This window comes from Battus philenor, unplaced genomic scaffold (genome assembly GCF_028537555.1).
Source record: "Battus philenor isolate CCGP_79_NKW_IND1 unplaced genomic scaffold, ilBatPhil1.0.hap1 SCAF_23, whole genome shotgun sequence".
NCBI classification, from domain to species: Eukaryota; Metazoa; Arthropoda; class Insecta; order Lepidoptera; family Papilionidae; genus Battus; species Battus philenor.
Genome location: NW_027181686.1, coordinates 6,641,261 through 6,669,171, shown reverse-complemented (window position 1 = coordinate 6,669,171; position 27,911 = coordinate 6,641,261). Strand labels below are relative to the sequence as shown.

Below are 27,911 nucleotides of genomic sequence, written 5' to 3'. Positions count from 1 at the left end.
ACCTCTTCTTCAACAATTTCCAATCGCGGCGCAGTGCTTACACGAAACTGCTATTTAATCCGCCGTTCAAATCTCGTTAGGTAATTTAATACAATTTCAGTCCTCTATCTTTGTACAAAAACTAAATTTCTGGATTTTAAAATGTATGAATCATTCAAAAATCTAGTCATTACGATGTCATTTGTATTAAAATAACGAGTGACGTGTACTTTTACTTCCGAACCACGTACTTGCACAATATTTATTTAGAATTATTTAGTTTAAAAATGTGTCATTTTTTGAACAATACCTATCAGACGCTCAGTATAAATAAAGATTTTCGGTGCATCTTCGCTAGTCGTTGCTTGAAGCTTGAACAAGAACAATAACTGAAGATGTCTTTTTTGGGAAAATCTTACGTACACGAAAAAGACGAACATTTCGAAAAGTTCATCGAGAGCTTGGGTAATTTAATTGCTTTTTTAAAATTCGTTCAGTTTCCGCGATTTGTATCTTTCCCTGAAAACATTTTTTTTTGTCTTATTTTTAAGTTATTGTCGGTTACAACATTCTTCCTATAACAAAAGTTTCTAATGCGGCAAACCGCAATAATACATTTTGCAACAATTATAAATAAAATAAGTATAATTTTTTTAACCTTTTCATTACCGTGTAGTATTCAAGCGACACTGACATACATGCTTGATATATTTAACGGTGACAGAGAATCGAATTATTGTATAAATATTGATTCGATAGACGTATGCACAAGTATTTTTATATGAGCTTTCTCCTGTGTAACCCTTTGTTATCCATTATTGTTGAAATTAAAAACAGAATTTGTTTTGTTATTTACCAGAGCCGTTCTCTTGGAACGTTCTAGTGTGACTAAAATAATTTGTCTAAATTGATTTACATTTTTTTGTTTTACGTTATATTGTTCGTAAAATATTTATTGAAAATAAAAGGGCCGTATTTTTAATTCAGTATTTGTTTCAGGTATGCCAGTGGAACGCGCTGAATTTTATAAATCGAAATTCCAACCCTTACACACAGTGGAAAGAAACGGAGACGTGTTCACGTTGTCCGCCGTCTGCCCCGATGAGACCAAACAGGTCTCTTTTAAGATCGGAGAGGAGTTTGAAGAAAAGATATCTCCGATACATGTTGTAAGTACATTTATATATTATTGGCCATCATATCCTTAATATAGCATCTTTTTTTAACTAGTTTGGAAAAAATCGCCACTTTTCAGAATATAAATCAAAGAGGGCTTTTATAGAAATAAATACCATATTAGTGATTCTTTATTACATGTTGAATGATTTCAGGCAAAGACCTTATTTACACTCGACGGCAACACCCTTAATCAAGTGCAAAAATTCCCGCACGGCTGCGATGTGACGTACAAAAGAGAGTACTTCGAAGACAAGTTAATAACGGTAAATTTCTTAAAATAGTTAATTTATCAGAATATTTAGTTTATGTGAAATTATTTAATGTGTACTTGAACACTTTACATAATGTAAACAGTTGGTGCCAATAGTGATTGTTTAATCGTTTGTAATCGATGTTAAAACCTAAGCCTTTACATTATGACAAACAGTTTATAAACATCAACTTTGTGATCCGATGCGATAACATAAACGACCTATTATTTTTCAGACGCTGACAACCAACAAGTGGGACGGAAAAGCTGTCAGATATTATAAATTGAAAGCCTAGGTTGTAATGTTTATCTCAATAATAAATCTAATTTATTACTACTCGAGAGTTTTTTTTATTCAATTTTATAAATTGATTCACGTTTTTTTTTATTAATATTTATTTATTTTACTCTAAATAAATAAAAATGATAGGTACAAGAAGTACTAACGGTAGTGGTAACGAAATTTTTACCAGACACCCATTGGATGAATTTTTACAAAATAAAAATGGAGTGCGGGATGTCGAGTAATGGAAGGATCAGAAAATAAAGAAGCTAGCATCATTACAGGGCGATTTTATGGCTGAACGTACTACGCTCCGTGCCTCCACTCTAAAACCTTAAGGGCCCAGCGAGCATTTGTTCTATGTGCTATGTGGGCTTTCCATAGCCACTTCAACTTGTATATCGGTTCTTCCACTGGAGTATATCGGTTACTTTCGTTTATCAATATCGTTCGTGATTCGATCTCGAAGATAATTTCCGAACATAGGCACCCTGATTAAACTTTGCCATTTAAAAAGATTCTTTTGTTCAATATGGCTATGGACAAAACCATTAAAAGAAATTAATTAAAATAATTAAAGAGAGAAAGTTGCAAATATTATACCTGTAATATTAAAATTGTTGTTCCAATTTTCATTGCCTCTTGCTCATTTCCTTATAAAGTGAAAGTAAGGTTAAAACAGTCAAACAGCTGTACTATATGAGATCATTCAGTAATTTGTATAAGAAATGGGTCACTTCAATATACGTAATTTATAGTTATTATTTGTGTAAGTCACGGGACGAATAATCTTAGATCGTTAGAGATTTATGTAAATGAATAATTTTTTTAATACGTTAGAAAATTAAACTACTGTTAAAAGTGGTAAAATAAAGCTGTTAAGAATATATACGTATAAATCTAGTCATCAACTCGTTTTCATTAAAATAACGATTACCATTTAGTTAAAATCTCTTTATTTTTTGAACAATATCCATCGATAAATAAATATTTTCGTTACATTTTCGCCAGTTGTTCCTAGAAACGTGAGCAAGAACAATAATTGACTTAAGTAATTTAATTGCTTTTTTATAAATTAGTTATGACTGCGACTACATTTTTTTGCCAAAAAAAAACATTTTGGTTGGTTAATTAAAACTAATATAACTATTTACTTTTTAGCGGTTACTACATTTTTGCTATAATCTTATTTCTTACCTTCAACCGCAATGATACAAAGAACAACGCTGAGCTTCCACCCATAAGGTAGAGAGGCGAACTTGTTAAGATTGTACAAAGAACCTGGAAACTGGCCGCTAACCGGACCTTTTGAAAATCATGAGAAGACAATGTCCAAGAGTGAATATTTTACGGCTGAAATGGTGATGAACGTCATTACGGCTATTTTACCTGGAGTAAACAGATAGCTTTTACTAACACATTATCAAAGCTCTTTACATTAATGATCTCCCGAAATTAATTCGCTAAAATGGTAGCGGTTTTAAATAATTTAAGCCTTTTCATTTATGACACACTTAGAAATCATTTAATTAATCAGTGTCTGTATTTTTTATCGTATCAAACGTGTTTGTAAATATTATGTATATTGGTTTGGCTAAAAGCCTTACAATATGAAGCTGATTTCTTTGACTGGTTTTAACATTGACACCTTGTGATGTCCACTAAAATCACTTTAGTATTAATATACTTTATATCTTAATAAATAACGCTGAGAGTTGTTAATTAATAGCATGTTGTAGGTCGTGTCACGGATCTACACCACGCTTTTAATTAATAATGGTCTGAAGTAATTAAACATAACACTGCAACAGCTGTATGCGATATATACAATAATAAATGTTTATTTATGAATTGTTCCCTGTGCACAACTAAAGTGAGATTATTAAAACGTTCATTATTTTAACACTTTAACATGTTTCTTTAATATGACCTGGCCTAAAATGTTTTAAATAACCACAATTACGTTAGAGATATCTACCTCTATACTAATTCATTTCTCTATTTTGTCGCTGTGTTCACTTGCGATCGTGGGGTGCGGATTCGATTCCCGGGATCCAGTCTTGTAATTCGCACTTTGTGCCAGTTTTATATGAGATTACCAAAGTTTAAAAACACGTTTGCAGAGGAGAGACAACAGCGTCCTCTGCGTAGCATAACAAAATAATAAGCTACGCTTTGATTGCTAGCCCGCCTGCTAAGAGTGGCGATTATAGTATATCCCTTAAAATATCTTTGGAAGAGGCCGATGCTTTGCAGTCTTTGGTCTAAAACGACCTACCAAAGCCATCAAGCCATGTAGGATTTTGCTTTTTCTTTTACTTTTTCAAGACGAAGTTATTACTTACTAGTATAGTTGTATTTCATATCTTTATAACGTTTCTGTATTTTTTTTATTATAAGTATTTTAATTTATTCGGATAAACATTATTTTAATAAATATATATTGGGAAGCAACCGTGAGATTATCAATTTCCTCTAAAATATTTTTAATTTTTTTCCTAAAGAAAGAAAGAAGAAAGAAAACTTCTATTTCTAGAATGATAAATGCTAAAGAGTAATTCTTACAATACGCCCTCTCTGAAGTTTGATAATTAAAAATTTTATTATGTGACGGACAGGAGCAAAAATGTGTAGGGATGTCCAAAGATATGAAATAAGAATACAGGGTGTTTAAAAATTAAATTGGTGTATTTTAATTCAGCTTTTGAATTATTTGTTATTTAATTTACCCATATTTTTTCGATGTAAATATTAAATACAAATTTTTGTTTCACACATTTTGGTTGTTATATGTCTATTGTAAGAGATTCGAAATAGTTTTAGTAAAACTCTTACAAGTTTCAGTCGTAAGCTTTGGTTTTGTCAATATGTTAATCTACCGATAACCTATATCAATATGTTAATATATCACGTGATCGATTTCATGTCACCCGATAGACTTCCACCGCAAGGCGTGAGCCTCTCCCATATTAAATGTTTATATCTACACCATAAACGCAAAGTCGTATTCAACTCGAAAACCTGTTGTTTGACTATTAATACATGTTTGTGTGTGCTGACAAATTATAGTCCAACTGAATTGTGTGATAACGAAGTAGCTTCAGATATTATTCAATATAAAATGGAAACCCATGTCTCAATAAAAATGTTAATTATATAAAATGTATTCAGTGTTTGACATGATCTAGTCACTGAATGTTCCAACCAAAATACTCGGGATTATCCGTGATGGAACCTGCATGTCCCCATACTACTCTGTCATTGTATGCATCCGTTTTGGAGTCCAATTTAAGTACTTGATTATAACGTTTATTCAAAATTAAGAAATTTAAGTCGTTAATCTTTGACTGTGGTAACAACGTCCACTCAAATCTTTCTTCATTTGTATTCTTTGATCCCCAAGCTTTTCTATCACCATATTCATCCGTGTACGCATCAAGTTTTAAAAATAAGTTGTACTTGTTATTTAATATTTTGAACATGACCGAGTTATTTTTCCAAAGAGGAACAAAATTCCACTTAACGTTCAAACTAGTTTTATCCTTACTGTCTCCCCATGCTAACCTATCATTATAAATATCAGCAGAAGCATCTAATTTCATTGCAAGATTGTGTTCTTTATTTACAATAATAATATTCTCTTTTCCGAATATGAATTGAAAAGGCAACGGGAAATAGTTTTCTACTATATCTTGGCCATTCGAGTTCCACAATTTATACGCGTAGCTTATAACATTCGCATCTCTCCTCTCTATAAGTTTACCTGTAACTTCGGCAATTAAACGACCCTGGCCATTAGCGTCGAGGACTTTGCTTTTCTGCACCGCGCTATCATAATTTGCTTCTGAGATATTCTTGTACAAATATTCAGAAAAATCGGTGGAATTTAAATATGCTCGAAAACTAGGGAATAATGTTATTCCCTGTAACTCGTCTGGCAAGGTATAATCTGTACAGTAAGCAAGACTTTTATGACTCAACTCTTCTTCGAGGTTTTTAATATCAGCCGAATTCTCATTAAATCCAAAAACTACTACTTGTCCAATTTGTCTGTTGATTATTCTTCCTATATCCTTAGCACAGCTGATATTTATCGAAGCTCCCATTAGCGTGACTAGTTTTACCGAGTCATTTTTTATGTAAGGACTTGTATCACAATTCGTGTATTTGGTAACTGGAATCCTGTTCGGTATTTTTCTATCGATGTCTGGCCCATTACTTACCCGTTGAAACACATGGTTTACGTTATAGCAATTAGCAAATCCACAGACACCTGCCTGCAACGATATTAATCCTTCTCCCCAATAATCAATATGATCTACTACCTGATCATTTTGAATTGGAAGTTTAACTAAATTATATTCACCCAAGTACGGTACCTCGGAGTATGGATAAAATTTGTTAATATTTTGTACGTAGTTCGGAGGTCTCGAGTACTTCCAACTCGCTAAAGAGGTCATTGTGACTCTATTAAACTGAAACGAATTAATACATTTATCAAATTATTCTGAATTTTATAACATTAAGTAGTAATTAGTAATATAAAGCAGATCCTCCTACAAATTCTATTGTATTCTATTTGTGTAATATTCCTACAAATACTATTGTATCTGTATCTAAATCCATAAATCTATGTATCTCAAGTCTAGCCATGGACGTTCTGCGTTTGAAATGATGGTAATGATGTTGACGATAGACATAACTAAATTTACAAGAGAAACTTTTCATCTTTATTAGTCTAGCACTAAGAAAAATTTTAGACCGCAAACGGTCTTAAACTTATACAAACAAAGACCTACTAAGAAATATGCATAGCAAGACTTTATTTCACGTTTAAAAAAGCGGATATTATATAAGTTTTACAACCAAGAACATATATATACAAGAAATTTAATTAAGAAAGTAAAATGAAAAAAAATGTCACTCACTGAAGTAGCTAAAGAACGTACAAACAGACGGACTTGTAACTTGTAACTGTGTATATAAATTATATGACATCATGTGAAGTTTATATACTTTGAGAAAATCACTGATATTTATCAACATCAAATGTGGTTGTGGTGACACAGAAAAGTAATTGGGTCGCAATACCACAAGAGATCAATAATCAAGCATGACCTAGACAAGTGGGAAAATGTAGCTGTTTGTGGATGATAAATACGAGTATAATAGATGGGATAACTGCTCAGTTTATATTTAAATATTTTAGAGGGTTCGTATATTATTTGCGCCAATAGGAAACGAAAGAAGTGATCAGTAACCGTGTGTGTAAAGAAAGCGATAGTCTAAATGTGTATTCATTTTTGATTCTTAATAAACATAAATCGTTGACTTGCGTAAGGAAACAGCTATTGAGAAAACTATGAAAAGTGAAGGTAACTTTATTCAATTAACACAAGATCACATTAACGTAAAGACTTAAACACTCCGAGTACTTAGTTGCTTGCATCCAATGTTGTGAAAATTTTATTAAAAAAATTAAAAATTTTGACGACATTATCAATAAACATATTTAATTGTATAAATATAAACATGGTGCTGGCAATTAGTTTATCCTCTTGTTTATTTATAGTAAGTTTGACCATGTAGTTTGGGTGGGAAAAACCCTTTTGAAGTAAATTAATTTGGTTCGATTTTATTAGTCCTTTTTCCTGTTTATAAATTACATTTTGATAGCAATTCGTGGCAATTAATTGGGTAAATGTATAGAGTAAAAACTCTATCCCAGGCTTTGTTTTACCCTTGAGGTTGCGGGGGCTTCGGTAGCAGTGCCATAGTGAAACAATATTTATTTATTAACTTAGTTGTTTATTTATTTATTAATATTTTTATTTTAGAGAAGTTTTACAGGCATAGATGTAGCTAAAAAATAGACACCTCACCGAATGAACGGTGACCGTAAAAAGATCTATGTCATGCCACCTACAGAGACAATTATGGTTGTTGCTGGTTTGCAATATAACTATTTTACCTATAGTTATTTGATGTATAAGGTACACATGTGGATTATATTGGAGTGCCTAGCTTAGTGCTAAATAATTCACAATTTATTTCATGATGGAAGAGATCCTACACAATTCTGTTCTATTATTTGTCTCGTAAAGCGTGATAGATACGATATAGAGTCGTAATTTTTTTAATTTATCTATCAGTTGCATACACTTGATTCCGTGATAGTAAAGGCTATTTACCGATAAAGTTTCACTATAGTCTTTATGTCTAGGCGTATGTCAATAAGCACAATTATCTTTACAGCGTTGTTATTGACATCAGCTTAGTTTCAATACAGCTATCTCTAAAATGTAAAAGGCACCTGACGTTTCTATCTTTTCTCAGCTGATAATTTTTTATAAAATTCCATTTGTATAATTTATGCATTAATGTTAACTTGGAAACTAAAAACGTCGCTTAAGTTTTATTTTTAAAAAAATAACCTTATTTAATATGTTATATTACAAAAGAAAAAAGATTGGTAGGATAATGTGTTATTGTTCAAAAAATGCTTTAAAATAGAATTGTAAGAAGTTTTCAGGTTTTATAAATATGAATTCCAAATTGTAAACGATTAGTTTGCTCAACAATAAAATAATGTTACATAATCGTTTTAATTACGAAAACTCTTATTTTGAATTTGTAATAGATGGTTCTTCATTGTACAGCTTGTCAAAGGTCCCTATTTTTTTAATAGATAAGTTTTAACATTTTGTAGAAGGAACCCTTTTGCATAGCTTTCTCAAACTCAAAGCGGATCCTGCAGGATGAATGCCATTATGCGGAGTCATAGTTTATGAAATTAATTTTTAATTGTTATGAGAGTCGATTTAACATACAGTTCGCTTTATCGTTATAATAATTGATAAAGTTAACAAAAATGTTATTATAAAATCGAAAAGTTGAATCAAGTAGACAAATCCGTCTCTTTAATGTTTCCAACACGAACATCAAAATCCGGAATGCACGCTACATCATTAGCCCTCCATTGGAAGGCTCATATCCTTGACATCTATCACCAGGTTGTACATTAAGGTGTACCTTCAATTTCCATTAAAATAATGATACCATAACAGATTCCTTTGCTGATAAAGTCAATTAATATAAAGGGTTACGCGTATAAGGCCATAGTGTAAATATCGAACACCTAGTAAATACTAATAATACATAAAACGTAAACCTTTGGCATAAAAATAACACTGTTGTTGATAACTATTCAACATAATTTGTTACATTGTAGACAGACAATATTTGTGAACCATTATCTCATTTTAACATGATTAAAACAAAGTATTATAAGTATAAAACAATGAAAGGAGATTCTAAAGTATTAGTTTCTTTCTAATCATAAAATAAACCAAGAAAATCTATCGATAAAAAGGATGAAACTTCGTCACTTTATTTACAGATCCAATCCAAGTCTTTTATAATAACAATTATCATTGACTCATTTACGCCTCTCTCGATAAGATAAGCTTGTTTCGAGAATCAAATAACTGTTGTCGTTATCTGAGGATTTTACTTTTCACTGAGTCGCCTCTTATAATTTCTGCCCAAAGATTATTTAGTATATTTAGACTATTATATACAAAAAAAAATCGTTATTGATGCAATTTACTAACTATTGTCATAAAATTCATCTTACCAATCCGCTGGGTTAAGTTAGGCTATTTTCATTCGTAGAGAAGTTTCGAACATAGACCTCGGCATGGTTCACTGTGCGACCGTCAATTTCTCATTGAGACCTGAAGGTAAAGAGCATGTTTCACTACTGTGAGTATTTAAATCTCGCCTGAAAATCTGAGATGTAATAAAGCTTTTTTTTATAGAAAATAATGGATGTAAAAATCTAAACAGAGAGATAGACAGACGTCGGCAATATCGCTTTTCTAATAAGTTACAACGAACGACGCTCGCATTTCTCTGAGTGAAAACTAAACAGTCAGATCATAAGTCATATAAATATTATTATATTACAGAGTATGTCAAAAATAAATTAGAGAAAAATGTAAAATGTCTATAATTTGGAAAAAAATAATATACAAAGTAGGCTAAAGAAATTAGAACAAGAAAAAGTTGTAATTGCGAAACGGTGGATTGTAGAGAAGAGAGTAAGGTGATGTATAAAAGGAAGTAAAAATATTAAATTAAAAAAACCCTGTCCCTTCCTAGATAAGAGCGAACGCAAGGTCCCCAGAAACGAGGACCACAAACTAAAAAAAAATAATAACTGTATTAGAAAAACCTATTTCTGTCTACAGCCGTCCCGCGGCTAAAATGGTGAAAATGGTACAAAAGTTTCAGGTGCCATTGCCAAGAAACGTGGTAAATTAATCCACAGCTCCGATTAAACTCCTAACGAGCATCCAATCGCTATACTGAAAGAGGTAAGAATGCAAATTCAGAAATTGTGTAAACATTGCTTATAAGTGAAATTTATTGGTAGCGATACAATATATGACACAATTAACTTCTTGAAATTATTGAATAATCAAAGCGATAACAAATGTCATTTAAATCAAAATATTCAACGACATATAACCTGTCATTATATGCCGTGCAGTGGCTTATTATTTATGAGGATAATTGGTCTATAAATACTTTATCTTTCTGACTCTAATTACTGGACGCTACATATAAATTCAGATTCTCTGGGCAGCTTCGCTACCCGTAAGACACTTCAAGCTTTTGTAAGAACAAAATCTGAAAATGGTCTTCTTGGGAAAATCCTACGTGCTCGAGAAGGATGAAAATTTCGAAAATTTCATCGAGAATTTAGGTAATGTATAAATATTTTTGTATGTTACTGTATTAATAATATATATATATATTTACATTAATAAACATTAAATTTGTAAATAATATAAATATTTCAATATTTTATTGGTCCTTCGAAAAACATTATAGTTTTATACAAATTGTGTACGCTTTGCATACATAATGAACACCTCATTACCACCCATTACGGGTGAATTTTGGTAATATGCTTAGCTGACCCCTGCTCGGCGGAAGAAATATTCCTTTTAAATTTCAAGTCTCCTATGATTCCAGAGATATGGTAATGAAGATCTTTTACTATTTATATTTTTTCAAGCTATTTGTTACTTTTGCTGTTCACTCCTTTAAGTTCATGATGTTTTTTAGCAAATGTTTTCTCTGTCTTGAGAAGTTGGTTTGCAATTTTGAGAACAGGCTTTAAAGAACTTATATGCAAAATATTATAGCAAAACTATCGCATTTAAGTGTGATGTTACGTACTTTATGAGTTTTGATGTTAAAGGCTCTAGAATTAAATATGTTTTGCAGGTTTGCCATCAGAACGCGCTGCGTTTTACAAGTCACAGTTCAAACCCATACATAAAGTGGAAAAAAACGGAAATGTTTTTACATTATCTGCCACCTGCCCCGGGGAGAACAAACAAGTATCTTTTAAAATCGGAGAGGAATTTGACGAAAAGTTATCTCCGAAACACATTGTGAGTGCCTTTGTTCATATATAATTAATCGTTTTATTTTTAATGTTAAATAAATTTCACAACAGCATAGCACAAAAATCGATTACATTACGCTTAACAGCCTTTAAGTATCTTTATTACTATGCGCCGTATTAATCAATAAACTGTTTACATTAAAAAAACTTTCAACGATTTCAGGCCAAAACAACATTTACGCTCGACGGGAACACCCTTAATCAAGTGCAAAAATTCCCGCACGGCTGCGATGTAATGTACAAAAGGGAGTACTTCGACGATAAGCTAATAACAGTGAGATATTTTTTTAAAATAATTGATTTGTTACAATTTAATCAAATTTGAGTAAGTTTTGTTCGAAAACACTGAAGAATAATGATTTTTAAGATTTACACGAATAGTTCTCGAAAATAAAACTTATTTAATTTTTGCATAGACATCGACCAACAACAATAGTTACAAAATTTAACGATGATTCTAATACAACGACGCTAGGTCATATTAGCAGTGTTAAATACTCAAAATATCGAGAATTTAAAATATATAGCGTAGCGGTATAATCTGTTGATAAAAATTTGTCTTTTTTCAACCGTACTTGGTTGTGTTCAACTATTTGTAACAGTAATGTTGTATGTAAACTAAAACAACGTGTTAAAGCTCTATTATTTTTTCAGACGCTGACAACTAACAAGTGGAACGGAAAAGCTGTGAGATATTATAAATTGAAAGCATAAGTTGTAATGTTTCACTTATAATAAAGATTTCTTAGAAATATTCGAGATTCCTTTTATTGAAGTTCAAATTTTATCACAATGTTAAATGTAATGTAATAATGTGTAAGGACACTATAATCATGACATATTTAAGCGAATATGAGAGTGAACTTAGCTAGCTAACTTAACTATAACTTTTGTGCGTTTAAAATCACATAATTGCAATTTAAGTCATACTATATATATATATATATATATATATATATATATATATATATATATGTATATATATATATATTTATATAATATATATATATATATATACATATAAAAGCTTGGTTTAGTAACATGAATAAAAGTATAAAACAGTCGATAAAAATAAATGAAAATACTAGTCATCAGATGTCTGGCTTAAAAAATATTCAGTTATTCATATATTAATTTCAGTCTTTCTACCAATATATAAAATTAATAACGTAGTAAATGACAATGCGCGGCTCTACTTGAGGCAATTTATTGCAGACAACTTTACTCTTACTTAAAATGTTATCACAGAGATAAACAAACATTAACTTTTAAGCAAATTAATTTATTTATTCACTAATAACACATACATAATTATTTGAATACACCACATAAACGAAAAAGCGTCATATCTATGAAAATGAAGTTCTAGCTTGCTAGAGAAATGGAAATAAAAATATTTTTTAAAAAACTTAAAATTTACGTTATTTCAAATGACAATTCATCATTGTTAACCGTGTCAGAAAAAACATTTTTATTCCTAATGAACATTCTCCTTTACTTCAATTTTAACAAATGATGAATCTGAAAATGAGATATGTAAATAAAATTTATTTGACTGCTGACTTACTAATTGACTTTAATATATATTTATAAATAGAAAACCGGTAAGTATTACAAACTGGTGAGACATGCGAGAGATATTCGAAAAATTCTGAGAAAAAAATGTTGCACACTTTATATTTTTTAATTAAATCTTTTCAATAAATTTTTCATCGTTCTCTGTAACGTTTCATATGTCTGTAGTAATTAAAAAAGTCTTTCATCCTGCAAAGAGTGCAGACTTTTCGAACGCAGTGAGCTCATCTTTTGGCGATGGAAAGTATCATAGAAATGCAGTCCCTATCATCATGATCGTAAAGTGCATGGGCGCCGTGAGGTTGCAAGGCACCAGGCGCATGGTATTCCACCAAATTATCTTCCTAATATAAAGCTTGTCTAGTGGAATACCATAAATATTTTTCACTCCAATACAAAATTTGTATTCATCATAATCCTATGTGATTTGCTGGTTTTATTACATAATGTTTTTCGATAATTAAAACATATTTAATTAAAGTAATTTAATAAAATAATGTTTTGTGTAAAATTCAAATAAAGAATACCATGGCATTATATTTACTTTAAAAAGAGTAAGAGCCTACTAACCGCTCTACATGCATAGCTTAGCTAGTCTTAAGTACTTATATACGAGAGTGTAAGGCAGAATATGAAAATATAAAAGTACTGTCAAGTGTGTACCATGTTCATAGAAAACTAATAACGTTCCCAAACGATATATTTCTTTTAAAGTAGCAAGCTTATTGCCGTTATTTTAACTTAAACATATCATGTTTATAGTATTCTAATACATTAATACATACAAATTTATTCCATATCTACAGTCATTCCAGTTAGAAACAATAGGATAGTAAACCGGATAGGGTTCAGTTTGTAAATTTAAATGAAATGGCTACCGAATATTTATAAAATCACTTTATTATATTGATTAGTTGCACGCTACAACTTAGGCTTTTAATTTATAATATCTCACGGCTTTTCCGTTCCATTTGTTGGTTGTCAGTGTCTGAAAATATAATAGAGCATTTAGCACCGTTTGTCATAATGGGTATCTTAAATATTACTGTCGGTAAAAAACGATTGAATAACCGCTACAGTTGTTACCAATCTGTACTGTTTTCATTAACTTAACTTTACACAAATTTGTTCAAATGGAAACATATTTTTTATTTACGAAAACATCTCACCGTTATTAACTTATCATCAAAGTACTCTCTCTTGTACGTGACATCGCAGCCGTGCGGGAATTTTTGCACTTGATTAAGGGTGTTTCCGTCAAGAGTAAATATTGTCTTGGCCTGAAATAAGTGTAAGTTTAGAACACGAAGCCTCTAGTCACAAGCTTACTGCGTTCGATTTGAATAAAAAATGTAGACTCTTACAACTTGTATCGGAGATAACTTTTCTTCAAACTCCTCTCCGAGCTTAAAAGAGACCTGTTTAGTCTCATCGGGGCAGACGGCGGACAACGTGAATATGTCGCCGTTTCTTTCTAATGTATGTACGGGTTGGAACTTTGACTTATAAAATGCAGCGCGTTCAATTGGCATATCTGCAACAAGTACGGAATTCAAAATTCGATCCTATATGTTTCCTAAATATTTTACGGATAAAATAACTTATATAAGACGGTTATAAGAAAAAAAATCGTTTAAAACATATTATTTTAATGCACTAGAATGTTCCAACATAACAAAAACCCTAGTAAATAACCAATAAAAATACTCTGCGTAAAAACAACTTTTAAACAAGTTCAGTTAGGAAAAATATTAGAGATATTTGTTCATTCGCCTAGCGAAACTTTTCAATATATAAATTACACGCAACATTTAAATATAGTCTGAATACAAATAGTGTGATATAAAAAATAAAATAAATTCGCAGAGCTACATATAATATATAAATTAAAAACCCGATAAAAACTCTTTAAAATTTACCTAAAGTTTCGATGAAATCTTCGAAATTTTCGTCTTTTTCATGTACGTAAGATTTTCCCAAAAAAGCCATTTTGTTGTCAAAATTGTTCTTGCCGAATCTTCAGATGCCGCACGACTGGTGAAAGCGCAAAGAAAATTTGTATTTATACCGAGTGTCTGGAAGGTATTGTCGCGGAGATGCATTTTATCTAATTTTAAATAGTATACGCGATATTCGTGATAAAGAGGTCATGTGTAATGCGTTATTTTTATCACACATGACAACATAGTAACCGCGATTGTGTCTCGTAATTATTTTTAAATAAGTAATTATTTATTTTATTATTTTACTTTAAAGTGAAGTCGTAGACATGCTGATGCATTCATTTTTAACGGCATTGAGGCAGTTACAATAATTTAAATTTAGCGGTCTCGTCTCTGCGAACGCAGTAATCAGAAGTTCGGTAGGGGTTCACTATGGAAACCTTTTCAAATATATAAACCGTGGTACTAGATATCCGTTTTTGAGTTATTTTCGAATTACTATACAATATGTAACATACATAATAAAAGTACAAAACGATTTTTTTTCGACCAACATCACCGAGGGCTCTTTAACAACATAGGAGCATGTGAAGTCTCCTACAAAAATAACTTTAATGAATTCTTCCCGTATGCCAAAGCACCGTTCTAGGATAGACATAATTTTGTCAAATAACAATCGTATAACTTAATTACTTTTTTTTCGTGAAAAACCGGTGGAAGAAAATTTTAAAATCGTCGCGGCGATGAACAAAATATATGATAATAGCAGGGGCCATTGACCCAATGCCAATGTCACGTCAATCAATTTTTATGACGTTTAATAGTTCTTAATACAATTACATCGTATGACGTTTTATAGCACAACGCACTGTCGCTGTTGTATTGTGTAAAAAATAAAGATCAATATCCTTATTTTTTTTAAATATTTAATATTTATTTATTTATAGACATTCATTTATTAATAAATTTTCACATTTTCACATTTCAAAAGTAGAAAAACTAGAGGTTTTCTGTTGTATTGTTTCAAGTCTTAAATCAAACTCGACGTGTATACCTAGCCTTTATTAAATTAATATATTGGCGTACTTTGACTTAATTTATATTTTTTGTGGATTATCATGCACTCCCTCTGCCCCATCCGGGAAACACCAGACAGGGCAGTTCACAATTGGTCGCCATCAAGATCATTCTCGAGCCCCGCGTTTTAACTCCCTTCACGTCTATCTCTGGAATTATCGTTCGTTGCCAGGACTGCTTAGGATAACTACTTTTGCGCTCCCTTTATCTAGAACTGGCCAAAGTATTTGGTGGGGGTTCCTATAGAGCAGATAGCCAATTCAGCTCCATTTACAACATTTGAACTTCAGTCAATCTGCCCTCGTTGCAGCGTTACCATTTATCATTATTGGTGATCTTCTATTTAATTAAACTAACCGATAATCAATGAATTAATTCAAAGGTGACTACTTACTTCATGAGACGTTTACTTTGCTATAAGAAAAGGATCATTTAACGTGAAAAAAATTCTGTCGCGCTTAGTACGGGTTTTTTGATAGCCACCGTTATTGGGATCCTCACATACCACCCTTATCTAGATGGGGACAAGGATTATTTTTGAGGCAATAATTTTTTTAGTTATCGTTTTATTAGCATTATGTTTTAAACTTTTTTATCCCACATTCCCTTAACATTTATAACGTAATATAATATCCTATCCTCAAATACTACAGTCTAGGTGTATTTATTTATTATTTACACTTAGTATAGGTTATTTAGTAGGCATCCTGAAACAGGTGCCAATTTTTCATTCACGATAATAAGCATAAATACTTGACTTGAAGCATAATACTTGAAATACGTGTCTCCCGTTTCCAATACTTAACGGATTCATATTTTGATTAAAAAAATGTTTTGTATTATATAATATATATAACGAGTGTTCTAGTACAGTATTAATAATAAAAAGAGCGCAATTTCGTGACACTTTAGAACATATGTAAAACGTTGGTAAATTATGAAAACTTGAAAGCAAATTATGGGACCTTGCAATTGTAAAATTCTCGAATGCAATGATCGCTGAAGTTGTACGCTAACTTCACTGATCCGTTACAAAAAAAAACTTTTCTTATTTTCTATCCTAATTATATTTAAAAAGTAAATACTACATTACGGTAATTCATTAAACTTTAATAGTTATATTTGTATGGAAACCGACTTGCGAAGACAATAACGTCAGATTTGATAAAAATAAAAAACATAAAAATATATGAAGCTAACTCAAAATTGTCTCGTCATATTCATGCACTTTTATAATAGTAAAATACTTCGCAGCAAAAATTATTGAATGTTTCAGGGACGAATAAAAACAATTAAATTTTACTTAATAACATTTGTTCACAACCCCGCTTTCCGTACCGTGTAAGAAGCATTCACATTTATTGTTTTTTTTTAATTATCATTTTAATGATTGCCAGTGGGTCTTTTATAGTCTATATCAAGGGTGGCCAAGCTCTTTGATGTGCGAGTAATTTTTCGATATTTAAAAAATTTTGCAAGCCGCAATTGAATACACATTGAAAACATGCAATAGAATATTTTTTTACAATAATAATACTTGAAATTGTTTTAACAAAAGTACAAAATATGTGTATTGAAATTAGATATAATGGCGCACGTATATGACAGCACTGCTAATAGTATTTAAGATACCGGTTAATTAAATATAATCGGTATTTAGATTTCGCTAATTTTACGGTGGAGTAATGATAATTATTCACACCAGTAATTTGTTTCGATTTCCCAGGAGCAGACATAGGTAATATAAATTTAAATATGAAATAATTCGACAATCAATCGGAGCCAAAAATAATCGTTCAAAGAACCGCATATGGCTCGCGAGCCGCAGTTTAGCCACCCCTAGTATACTATAGACTCTATGTGACCTAAATTTCCTATCAATGTTGTTTTAATATAAATAATGGAAGATATTTTGCTTTCGGACACAATTTATTAATTTAATTCCTTCACTACATTGATCGCATTTTACACCAGAACACTTCTACGTGATTTATAGGCCAATACAGAATCACTCGACTATAAGCAAGCGTATAAAGTATTTAAAAAATTGCATTTGGCACCATGCCTAGTTCGTGTAATGTTACTACTGCAATTTTGTTCTCTTATCGACCAATTCTGTTTTCATTTAACTGTCTTTATACGAATTATGCTCTGCTACAGTTGGTAGAAGAATAATTAAAATTAAGGTAACCAATACTTTTATGATAAATGAGTAAGAGTTTACTAGAAGACTCTTACTCATTTATCTTTCAAATAGACTACTACATGCTTCTACGCACAGTAGTCTGTCTATTTTTATCTACTTCTACAGTAGTGTATTAAGCATTATACTTTAATTCAAGGTACTATCAAGTGTGTGCCATGATAATTCTAAACCAATAGCGTTCCAAAACGAGATATTGTTTTTAACGTTGAGAGCTTCTTACTGGTATTTTAGCAAAACATATCATTATTATAGTTATCTATTACATTCATATATTTAAGATTTATTAATATCTACAGTCATTTAAACCGTGGTTCAATTTGTAAACTTAAATGAAATGACTACCGAATATTTATAAAACTACTTTATTATTGAGATAGGTTGCACACTACAACTTAGGCTTTCAATTTATAATATCTCACAGCTTTTCCGTTCCATTTGTTGGTTGTCAGCGTCTGAAAAACAATAGATCATTTGATCATCACAGCATCGTATTGGTCATAATTTTGATGTTTGACAGAATCTGGAAGCTTAAATGAACTATTAATTATATCTGTTAACATTCTGTACTATGTTGAACACAATTTTACACAGGCTAATATAAAATAAAATAAATTCATTATTAAAGAAAACATCTCACCGTTATTAACTTATCAACGAAGTACTCTCTTTTGTACGTCACATCGCAGCCGTGCGGGAATTTTTGCACTTGATTAAGGGTGTTGCCTTCGAGTGTAAATGTTGTCTTGGCCTGAAATCAGTTAAAGTTTTATTAAACGTTTTTTATTAAATTACATGAATTAATTAGTTTGTAGGACACTTAGCGATAATTGGATTTTTATTCTGAAATATTACGAAATACGTTTGCAAAATGCTCAAACAAAACATAATAAAAAAAAAACCTGATGACAAATAATATCATAATGTCGACACTTACAACGTGTATCGGAGATATCTTTTCTTCAAACTCCTCTCCGATCTTAAAAGAGACCTGTTTAGTCTCATCGGGGCAGACGGCGGACAACGTGAACACGTCACCGTTTCTTTCCACTTTATGTACGGGTTGGAACTTCGACTTATAAAATGCAGCGCGTTCTATTGGCATACCTGAAACAAATACGGGATTCATAATAACGCCCTTTATTTTCATTAAATATTTTACGAACAACATAACGTAAAACAAAAAACGGAAATCAATTTAGACAAATTATTTTAGTTATATTAAAATGTTCCAAGAGAACGAATTCTCTTGTAAATATTAAAACAAATTCTATTTTTAGTGTCAAAAATAATAGACAACACAAGGTTATACAAGAGAAAGCTCCCATAAAAATACTTGTGCATACCATCTATCGAAAATATTTAAAATTATCAAGACGAACTCGTCTTTTCAATTTAGATAGTATTGGAAAAACATGTTAAACATTTAATATTTACACAAGTTTTCAATGCAAAGTAAAATTTAATTAGTCTGACACAAGAAGTTATCGTAAAAATAAGAACCCGATCATTTCGAAATTACCTAAAGTCTCGATGAAATCTTCGAAATTTTCATCTTTTTCGTGTACGTAAGATTTTCCCAAAAAATACATTTTCAAAAATTGTTCTTGCTGAAGCTTCGAGTGCTGCACGACTGGCGAAGATTCATTGAAAATCTGTATTTATACTAAGCGTAGAAGATAGATAATGCATTTCATTTAATTTTAAAAAGTATGCGTGGAAGTTCGTGATAAACAGGTCATACGTAATGCGTTATTTTAAAATAAATGACATTACTAATCGCTATAGTGATTCATTACTCTGTTAACAAAAGCTACTTTTTTTTTGTCCTATTTTCCTTTAAAATAATTTCATAGTGATGCTCTGTGCATTCCACCAATTAAAAAGCTTGGAAATTAAAAGACTTAGATTCTAAGCGGTCTCCTCTTTGCCAGCACAGTTATCGGATGTTTGGTAGGGGTTTACTTCGGCAAATCGTTAAAATTTTCAAAGTGCAAGTCGATTTCATTCCCGTGTTTTTTTCTAGTATTATTAATTTACTTTATTACAACTTTATCACCAAGGGTTCTTTAACTATTTAGAAGCTTCCGAAGCCCCGAGATTGTGACCCTTGTTGGGTTGCACAGTTCTAAGATAAAGATATAGATATAGACGAAGTAAATTCCTGTACCAATAAAAATATTTTTAATTTTAAATCAAGAATTTATGCCAAATCAATGTTCGAAATTGTAGCTAAATTTACCGAGATAGAATATGGAAAAGCATCCTTTCCAGTTAAAGAAATCAAATTCTTCAGAAAAATTAACAAAAATTATTAACTTACAACTTGACATTAGACGATAACAACTGCATTCATGAGGAGGTTATGAAAAAAATTGTTTGTACAGAACAGTAACTTAAACTAGTAAAAAATAATAACAATCATTATCATTAAAATAGATATTATATTACGGACTTAATTTAATTGAAATCTAAGACCGAATAAAAATGAGATAGGTTGGTTCAATAATGGAAACAATGTGTTTGGGATGATGCATATAGTGATAAATGGTAATAAATGATTTATGATGTTTGAATATCTAATCATAAATTCGGCTCACGTCAGGCCACATCGTCTAATGAAGGTAGTTGAGCTAAAGAAAATAATACAAAGTATCAAAAAGTATTAAGCAAATTACGAAGATCACCTATGTAATATTATACCTTATATATTGTACAAAATTGTACTATGATTCAATTGAAATAAAATATATATCAATCTACTGTTTCCTAAATCAATTTTATATTACGTCCGAGCGTAGTATTGAAAAAGATTACGGCAATAGTATGACGAATTGTTATCTATAATAATTGAAAAATGTCTTAAGCTAATAACGCTGAAAATCGGCCGCTTTTAACTAGTCCTATTCGAAACCTAGAAGGCCTATGTCCGGCAGTAGATACTCTATGGCTGAAATGTTAAATTAAGTACCGTACTAAGATGTAGTAGTTGTAGTAAGACGACAAATTTTATAATTCACTGCAATAAATTGAAAACATCCTTACTGGTTCAGTATGGCAAGCAAAAAAAATTCAAGCACTAGAAAAAATATAGAATTCTAGTTGAAATAACGGTCAATGACGCTTCTACGTAGCACGATGCAATAGCGCTGTGGTATCGTGAATTCGATATGACAGGAGACAGCTACGCAGCGGCGCTTGCTCATCGCAAAGCTTGGATTAGTAACACTAATCAAGGTGTGAAACAATCGATAAAAATAAATTAAATACTAGTCATCAGATGTGTGGCTTACAAACTGAAGTTATTTATTTATATATGTCATAGTCTTTACAACAATATATAAAATAATAACATAGTAAAAGAGAATGGGCGGCTCTCCTACTCTAGGTAATTTATGTCACACAACTGTAGTCTGATATATAATGTTATCATAGAGAAATACATACATTTACTTACATAGAAATGTATTTATTCATTTACTAATAATTCATACATAAAATGCACACCGTATTTAATTAAAAAATAACATCAAATCCAATAATAAGAAGTTCTTACTTGCAATGAAATTACTGAAGTGATGTCTTCTTTTAATTATTTCGTAATTAGGTAATTTTTCCTCATAAACGTTTTTCTTTACCACAATGTTTACAAATTGTGCTAAACGGATGAAGAGTAAATAAATTGCATTTCACTGTTGACTTACTAGTTGAATTTAGTATATAGATATATGAATATAACTCCGTTAAGTATTACAAACGGTTGATATATATAGGGGACAGAAATGGACACCAATCTCACGGTCTACAGTCTACCAACCTATTATAGGTCATATTTGTTAAAGATTTAAAACGGTAAATGTATAGATTATTTCACTAACTAATGTTTAATTATTATCATTTCAGCTAAAAGACATCCAGTGCTGGACACAGGCCTGCCCCAGGCATTTATGGATAAAATATTTAAACCGAAAATTTTGGAAGCCCCAATTATTATAACCCTTTTAAAATTTAGAAGTTTATAATATTGTCGTATGTGCAAACCATTTTACCTAATGCACTCCTGTAAAATAGAATTGGTCCAAAACAGGTTCACCGTCTATGTTAATCAAATAATAAATGTCGCAATTCAAATTCGAACGTAAAATGGATGGACCATTATAAAATAAAGACTCAATGTCCGCCGGTAAAATTGTCATCTAATTTATTTATACAAGATACTACATGGTAAAATTCATTCAACTTAAAATACTTCGATCTTTGAACATAAGGAAGCGATGTCCGTGTGGTCGCATATGTAACCTTTTAACATTCGAATCACCAACATGCCTAACTAATTTAAGTTTAGGTTCGGTTCCCTCAATGAGAAGATTAGTGGTCATCCTATGATCTTCGGATGACTACTTTTGCGCCTACCGTTTCCTAAATGACGCTTATACTCATATCAAATTTGCTAATTGGATAACTTAGGAGGATACAAATAAATTATAATAACTAACGTCTTCCCATAAGTAAAGGACATTTTTTTCTTAATTTAGAATACTGTATTCTAGAGGATGATTGTTGCGACGATAAAGATATCATATGCTTTATATTTTTAAGCCATTATCGAACAATAGGTGATATGATCAACAGGGTGACCTGATGATGAATGATGGGCAACTCAAGTTGCCTGTCAAGTTTTGCCAATTTACAAAAGGTCTTCTATTTGCACACCAGGTTTGTAAATCGATTAATAAAAAGCTTTAAGTTACTTCGATAAAGAGATCAATCACCTAATCCAACTCGGACAGGTGGCGAGCGGCAAGCTCCAATACATTTTCTCGTCAAAAATAACGTAATGTCTGAAAATTAAGGTCTTTCACAAGTGTGTGTTGCACGTGAATCTGAGACTTGGTTGTTTACGTAAGGCTTTATTAAAAGTCTCATGGTCATGAAAAGAGCAATAGAGAGATAGCTCGCTCTCTGCTTCGAAAGAAAAAGAAAAGGATCGGAAAGAAAAAGGAAAAAGATCCACAGAAGGGCCAATGTCACCGACAACTAAGAAAGTTGCACATTTGAAGTGAGTGGACGGAGCACATTGCTAATACAACCGAAGACCGTTAGAACCGCACGGTTCTCGAGTGGGAGCGAACTATCCCGCTACAAGGTCGACCAGCGACATATTTAAGGTCGCGTTGCTGGATACAGGCCGCGCAAGACCCGTCATTGTGTCAATCTTTGTGGGAGGCTTACACCTTGCAATGGACGTCTATCGCCTGACATTAATTAATGAAAGTAAATGTTAAAATTTAACACGCTACATTCATTAAATAAATAAAACTACTATACAATATACAGTTAAAACTCTTTTATTGTCAAATTTCACCTTTCATCTTAAGCTTTTATTGCGTAGTATCTGACAGCTTTGCCATTCCATTTGTTGTTTGTCAGCGTCTGAAAACATAAACATATATATTATGTATTATATATATATATATATATATATATATATATATATATATATATATATATATATATAACATGTTATGTATTTTCAATTACATATAACACAAAGACAATTTACGCAAGTAACTCAAGCGCATTCAGTTTGATATAAATATTTATTAAAAAAAACCTTACCGTAATTAATTTATCGTTCAAGTACTCCCTTTTGTAATTTATAACGCAGCCGTTATCAAATTTTTGCTCTTGGTTAAGAGTGTTCCCATCGAGAGTAAATTTTGATTTCGCCTGGAATTAATGTCGTTATTTATAATAGAATTATAAAATTACATATAACCGAATGTTGAACTGACGGTTTAGATAACCATCATTTCAATATTCGGTGTTTACTCCACGGTGGAAAGACGAATAAAACTTAAACACTAAATATAAAAGTGCATGTCCTTACTACACGTGCAGACAGTTGTTCGTCAAATTCCTCTCCGATCTTAAAAGAGACCTTCACAGTTTCACTCGGGCACTGGGCCGTTATTGTGTACACGTCACCGTTTTTCTCGATTTTATGTACGGGGTTGAATTTCTTAAAAAATTCAGTGCGTCCTGGTGGCATACCTTTAAAGAAAAACAAGTTGCTTTTAACTATAAGGTTTTTATGTCAGATTTTCCTACAAAATCCCTGAAAAAATATCCTGTGCTTTCAGTATTTAAATGTTATATTTATAGCTCCCGGTGAAAACAAGCTGTTTAATTTAAAGTCAATACCAAAATCAATTACACTAAAAATATATTTACCCAAACTTTCAACAAATGCTTCGTAATTTTCTTCTTTTTCAAGTTGGTAGGATTTTCCAATGAAAGCCATTTTTAAAGTTAAAGTTTGTTGTCGCGAGTGCCTTGTCCGGAGCTGGAATAACCAACACTCGCTGAAAATCAGTATTTATACCCTGCGTTGTTATTGTATTGTCGTAATGATATATCTCTGTTTAAACTAATTACCGTTGTATCCTCTTAATTTAATTGCATGATTAGTAATATGCACTTAGTTTAGCAATTGGTAATACCTAATTTAGTAACAAATATGTTTTTGCGTTGATATTATATTCAGGATGTCAATATGCTAATTTAAATATTTGTTGGTAGACATAAGGTCTTTCCTTTCATGGTCTATTTATAACGCTAAAAGTTATTCTACGAACGAAAGTGTTCTTTTTCGTGTTACGATTCGTCTTATTACCTTCAAGTCCATTATATCGATGTCGCCAAAGTTTGAAAAAAGGCGAATTATGTTCTCGGCCGTCTGTTACCAACAACCGCAGTAAAAGTCACTGTCAAATACTTTAAAAGGCTTTAATCAGATCCGTCCTCGCTTACGCGAGGCTGTGCTTCGCGCACACAAATCCGAGTGTCTTTCACAGTGTCAAAGTCATGCAAAACAGGATTATGCAGACTTGGTAAAGAAGATTTTTTACGGCCAATAATCGCCTTGCTCTTAAAACTGGCACTGATCAATCAATCTAATTCTGCCGCTTAACACAAGCTACAAACGTTCATACCTGGCAAATTCAAATGCCGCGCCATTTGGGACCGAGTCATATACTTGAATAGCCAGATCACGTGACGATCTTTCAGATAGACATCGTACAAAGCATTTCACACTCCTTCGAAAAACAACCAGCCTCGTCAGAACTGGGGACGATTCATATATGCAGCTGATATATAAAGAAAAGAAGTTTTCCGCCACTCCTTCTAGTACCACCACTTTCCTTTTCTTGGTGGCCACCTGATCCGGTGAAACTGTATGTAGACGCTACATCAGTGATGATGTCCGACTTCAAATCGGCATTAGAATTCGAACGCGAAATAATAATTTAGCAATAAAGATTATTGTGGTTGTAGTGGCCAATAATCACAACAATTTTACCAATATTTTAAAATTTTAATATTCTATGTAGATAAAATTAATTTTCATAAAAGTTGGACGAACGCGATAGCGATGCTATTAAACCCACATAAAAGTAAGTGCGCATCATATTTTCGTAATTAAGTTGCATCTCTTGAAATTTAAGAGATTCTTCATTTTAGGTTTTTAAAACTGTTGATTTTACATGTATTTTAAATATATATAGTTTTACGTTTGAAAGCATACATTTAAATATTAAAAGCGGTGAACATATAGCTAATTCGTAGTATTGATTACCAAAAAGCTTTTTCACAAGTTTTTACACCTATATCCTAGCCAATCACCCTGTACAAAGTGATAACTCTGTTATGTTACATAATTTATTTTTCAATAAGAATGGTTCATAGCTTATAACTACTGACACTAAAAGTTCTTCATATTAATTATTGTTCATAATATTTCCAGTGAAACATGTTTAATATATGTAGTAATACTTGTTTTATTTTTTTTCTAAATGCTTTATCTTTCTACGAATATGTTATCATTACGTTTTTTATAACTACTACAACCATTGGATGGTGGATTGGGTACACCGTAAATTCTTGACAGCACATGAGATATATAAATTCTCCTAAGATATGTAAGCTCCTTTTACATCTAAAAGAAATCACATTTATATAATATTATTCACTTTTCAGTTGTGTGAAGCAGCATCTTTAATTAATCCTATGCATATGCATTACATTAATTAAGCATGAGGAGTAAAAAATAAATGGAAATGAAGAAAACTGACATCATACATGGTTTTTAACTCTATTTTGTATCCAAGTACAATTAAACTGTAAAATAAAAAAGTCGGTGAATACAACCTACGGCATTAATTTTCAGAATGAAGCAAATTGAGCTCTTTTGCCATTCTGGCAATCATTGTATGATCACGTAACACCAAACAGAACTTTTATTCCTTTTTTCATGTATTCTCCACTCAAGGTTATTATGTAAGAAGAATACAAGAAGAGCCCGATATGATAGGAGCTGGAATACGATTGAGCTTCCCTATAATAGCTCCCTTCAACTAAGCTACAAGAATTCCTTACGTGCCTTAATCGCTTACAACAAACACAGATAGTATTTTTTTATGCAGGGTGTAGATAGTAGTATCTTTAGTAGGCATGGTCTTGACACCCACGGTGGCGCTAAGAGGATCCTACATGACAAACAATAGAGCTGATCGGAGGCAAGATAGCCCGATGAGACCATTGAAGCGAACAGACTTTTTAGCGAAGGTGGAGTCGTGGAGGTAAAAAAAAATGATAGTATTAGAATACAAATGTTTTTCCTCGTATCGGGGTATAGCGGCAATGGAGCTGCAGCAGTTCTTGGTTCTTCGTGGCTACATTATAGTTGACAGCAGAACTAAATACTGAGTGTGCTAAGCAGCCGAGGTCTGAGGTGGTAGTATCTAAATAACAGACTCCTCAGAGTCACCTCCAGAGGAGAGGTTAACTAAGTTTCAAAGCGCCTATCTTTAAAAGAACAAAATGACATTTTTACGCAAAGATGCTGAGTGAACAGACGTTGCAGGCGTATATATGTTTTTGTTAAAGCGTTACGAGGCACTTAATTATAGAAGAACACCGTTGACGCATTAGTAGGCGTAACTATGTTAAAATCCATTCTTGTCCCTGAATAAATAGTACATTTTTTGTAAGCATCATTTTTACATAGGTCTTACACTCCTGGCACCTTTGCTGAAATACAGCATCTAGAAAGGTATCCTTGTGGTGAAGGTTCCGATGTTCATGAAAACGAATTTAATACACGCTTATTGATCCCAAAGCAAACGGTCACATATGATCAGCTCTATGTCAAGCGACACCAGTGTAGGTATAGGTTTTTCCTCACCACATTGTAGGTAACCAGACCACGACTACCGACCAAATAGCATCGAACTGAAAATCCAATTGTGAGCAGAGTTTTTAACCTGTTCCTTCCCTAATGTATTGAAACGAGTTTATTTTAAGATTTAGGCAACAAACAGGAAAAAGAAGTTGAAGAACTGACACCTAATTAATTTGCTTAAAATAGGTTTTTCCCGATCCGAGCTAAAACAGCAATGTCAAATTAACACAACTGGAGGATAGTCATGAATTTATTTTTACACAAGAATATTAAGATGAAAATATTAGTGAAGTGCAAACGTCATATAATAATTTTAACAAAATTGGATACTAAGCTATAAAAATGTGATTTGATCTTATTTATAGATCATAACTTAACTTTCAATTCATTTCTCGGTCACTATTTTCTTACGCAACGTAGCAACTTGTAAAAAATTTATTTATTCTTATTACTGCTACTGCTTTGCGATACTTAGCGCCTTCAAACATAAATATATTATTCAATTCTTAGAAATTTCCTGAAGTCATATAACACAAGGATTTTTCCATTCATTTTACGATCTTTATCATATCGCAATTTCATTCAGTAAGCAATCTATATGAAGTAACATTTCATTAATTCATCCAATGCGATAAATTTACTATTATTGTTGGCACAAACAGCTAACTACTCCGATAAGCGATCAATCTGTAATTTT

General features: G+C 31.7%; 6 protein-coding genes across 6 annotated transcripts; 2 read left to right on the top strand and 4 right to left on the bottom strand.

The window, feature by feature from the left end:
- Positions 1 to 349: 349 nt before the first annotated feature.
- Positions 350 to 1,719, top strand: LOC137924319 (fatty acid-binding protein 1-like). The gene is made up of 4 exons (XM_068767710.1): positions 350 to 444; positions 979 to 1,148; positions 1,311 to 1,421; positions 1,645 to 1,719. Exons 1-4 carry the CDS (start codon positions 375 to 377, stop codon positions 1,702 to 1,704), a joined length of 411 nt encoding a protein of 136 aa, XP_068623811.1. The 5' UTR covers positions 350 to 374; the 3' UTR covers positions 1,705 to 1,719.
- A 3,160-nt stretch (positions 1,720 to 4,879) lies between these two features.
- Positions 4,880 to 6,151, bottom strand: LOC137924283 (microvitellogenin-like). Its single transcript, XM_068767668.1, has one exon. The coding sequence runs from the start codon at positions 6,149 to 6,151 to the stop codon at positions 4,880 to 4,882; it is 1,272 nt and encodes a 423-aa protein (XP_068623769.1).
- A 4,211-nt stretch (positions 6,152 to 10,362) lies between these two features.
- On the top strand, positions 10,363 to 11,917 carry LOC137924360 (fatty acid-binding protein 2-like). Its single transcript, XM_068767756.1, has 4 exons — positions 10,363 to 10,461; positions 10,989 to 11,158; positions 11,336 to 11,446; positions 11,827 to 11,917. The coding sequence occupies exons 1-4, from the start codon at positions 10,392 to 10,394 to the stop codon at positions 11,884 to 11,886; spliced, it is 411 nt and encodes a 136-aa protein (XP_068623857.1). The 5' UTR covers positions 10,363 to 10,391; the 3' UTR covers positions 11,887 to 11,917.
- Positions 11,918 to 13,629: 1,712 nt separating this feature from the next.
- On the bottom strand, positions 13,630 to 14,773 carry LOC137924376 (fatty acid-binding protein 1-like). Its single transcript, XM_068767770.1, has 4 exons — positions 14,667 to 14,773; positions 14,112 to 14,281; positions 13,917 to 14,027; positions 13,630 to 13,735 (listed from the first exon to the last, which is right to left on the bottom strand). Exons 1-4 carry the CDS (start codon positions 14,734 to 14,736, stop codon positions 13,676 to 13,678), a joined length of 411 nt encoding a protein of 136 aa, XP_068623871.1. The 5' UTR covers positions 14,737 to 14,773; the 3' UTR covers positions 13,630 to 13,675.
- A 3,544-nt stretch (positions 14,774 to 18,317) lies between these two features.
- Positions 18,318 to 19,610, bottom strand: LOC137924305 (fatty acid-binding protein 1-like). The gene is made up of 4 exons (XM_068767695.1): positions 19,493 to 19,610; positions 18,908 to 19,077; positions 18,611 to 18,721; positions 18,318 to 18,425 (listed from the first exon to the last, which is right to left on the bottom strand). Exons 1-4 carry the CDS (start codon positions 19,560 to 19,562, stop codon positions 18,366 to 18,368), a joined length of 411 nt encoding a protein of 136 aa, XP_068623796.1. The 5' UTR covers positions 19,563 to 19,610; the 3' UTR covers positions 18,318 to 18,365.
- A 3,692-nt stretch (positions 19,611 to 23,302) lies between these two features.
- LOC137924099 (fatty acid-binding protein 2-like) lies at positions 23,303 to 24,308 on the bottom strand. Its single transcript, XM_068767422.1, has 4 exons — positions 24,205 to 24,308; positions 23,861 to 24,024; positions 23,590 to 23,700; positions 23,303 to 23,403 (listed from the first exon to the last, which is right to left on the bottom strand). The coding sequence occupies exons 1-4, from the start codon at positions 24,272 to 24,274 to the stop codon at positions 23,344 to 23,346; spliced, it is 405 nt and encodes a 134-aa protein (XP_068623523.1). The 5' UTR covers positions 24,275 to 24,308; the 3' UTR covers positions 23,303 to 23,343.
- Between the last annotated feature and the right edge of the window lie 3,603 nt (positions 24,309 to 27,911).

Coding starts and splice junctions, on each gene's coding strand:
- LOC137924319 (XM_068767710.1), top strand. CDS start 375: ATGTCTTTTTTGGGAAAATCTTACGTACACGAAAAAGACGAACATTTC. Junction 445..978: donor AAAGTTCATCGAGAGCTTGG/GTAATTTAATTG, acceptor TATTTGTTTCAG/GTATGCCAGTGGAACGCGCT. Junction 1,422..1,644: donor TCGAAGACAAGTTAATAACG/GTAAATTTCTTA, acceptor ATTATTTTTCAG/ACGCTGACAACCAACAAGTG.
- LOC137924283 (XM_068767668.1), bottom strand. CDS start 6,151: ATGACCTCTTTAGCGAGTTGGAAGTACTCGAGACCTCCGAACTACGTA.
- LOC137924360 (XM_068767756.1), top strand. CDS start 10,392: ATGGTCTTCTTGGGAAAATCCTACGTGCTCGAGAAGGATGAAAATTTC. Junction 10,462..10,988: donor AAATTTCATCGAGAATTTAG/GTAATGTATAAA, acceptor TATGTTTTGCAG/GTTTGCCATCAGAACGCGCT. Junction 11,447..11,826: donor TCGACGATAAGCTAATAACA/GTGAGATATTTT, acceptor TTATTTTTTCAG/ACGCTGACAACTAACAAGTG.
- LOC137924376 (XM_068767770.1), bottom strand. CDS start 14,736: ATGGCTTTTTTGGGAAAATCTTACGTACATGAAAAAGACGAAAATTTC. Junction 14,282..14,666: donor AGATTTCATCGAAACTTTAG/GTAAATTTTAAA, acceptor TACTTGTTGCAG/ATATGCCAATTGAACGCGCT. Junction 14,028..14,111: donor AGTTATCTCCGATACAAGTT/GTAAGAGTCTAC, acceptor CACTTATTTCAG/GCCAAGACAATATTTACTCT.
- LOC137924305 (XM_068767695.1), bottom strand. CDS start 19,562: ATGTATTTTTTGGGAAAATCTTACGTACACGAAAAAGATGAAAATTTC. Junction 19,078..19,492: donor AGATTTCATCGAGACTTTAG/GTAATTTCGAAA, acceptor TATTTGTTTCAG/GTATGCCAATAGAACGCGCT. Junction 18,426..18,610: donor TCGTTGATAAGTTAATAACG/GTGAGATGTTTT, acceptor ATTGTTTTTCAG/ACGCTGACAACCAACAAATG.
- LOC137924099 (XM_068767422.1), bottom strand. CDS start 24,274: ATGGCTTTCATTGGAAAATCCTACCAACTTGAAAAAGAAGAAAATTAC. Junction 24,025..24,204: donor AGCATTTGTTGAAAGTTTGG/GTAAATATATTT, acceptor TTTTCTTTAAAG/GTATGCCACCAGGACGCACT. Junction 23,404..23,589: donor TGAACGATAAATTAATTACG/GTAAGGTTTTTT, acceptor TTATGTTTTCAG/ACGCTGACAAACAACAAATG.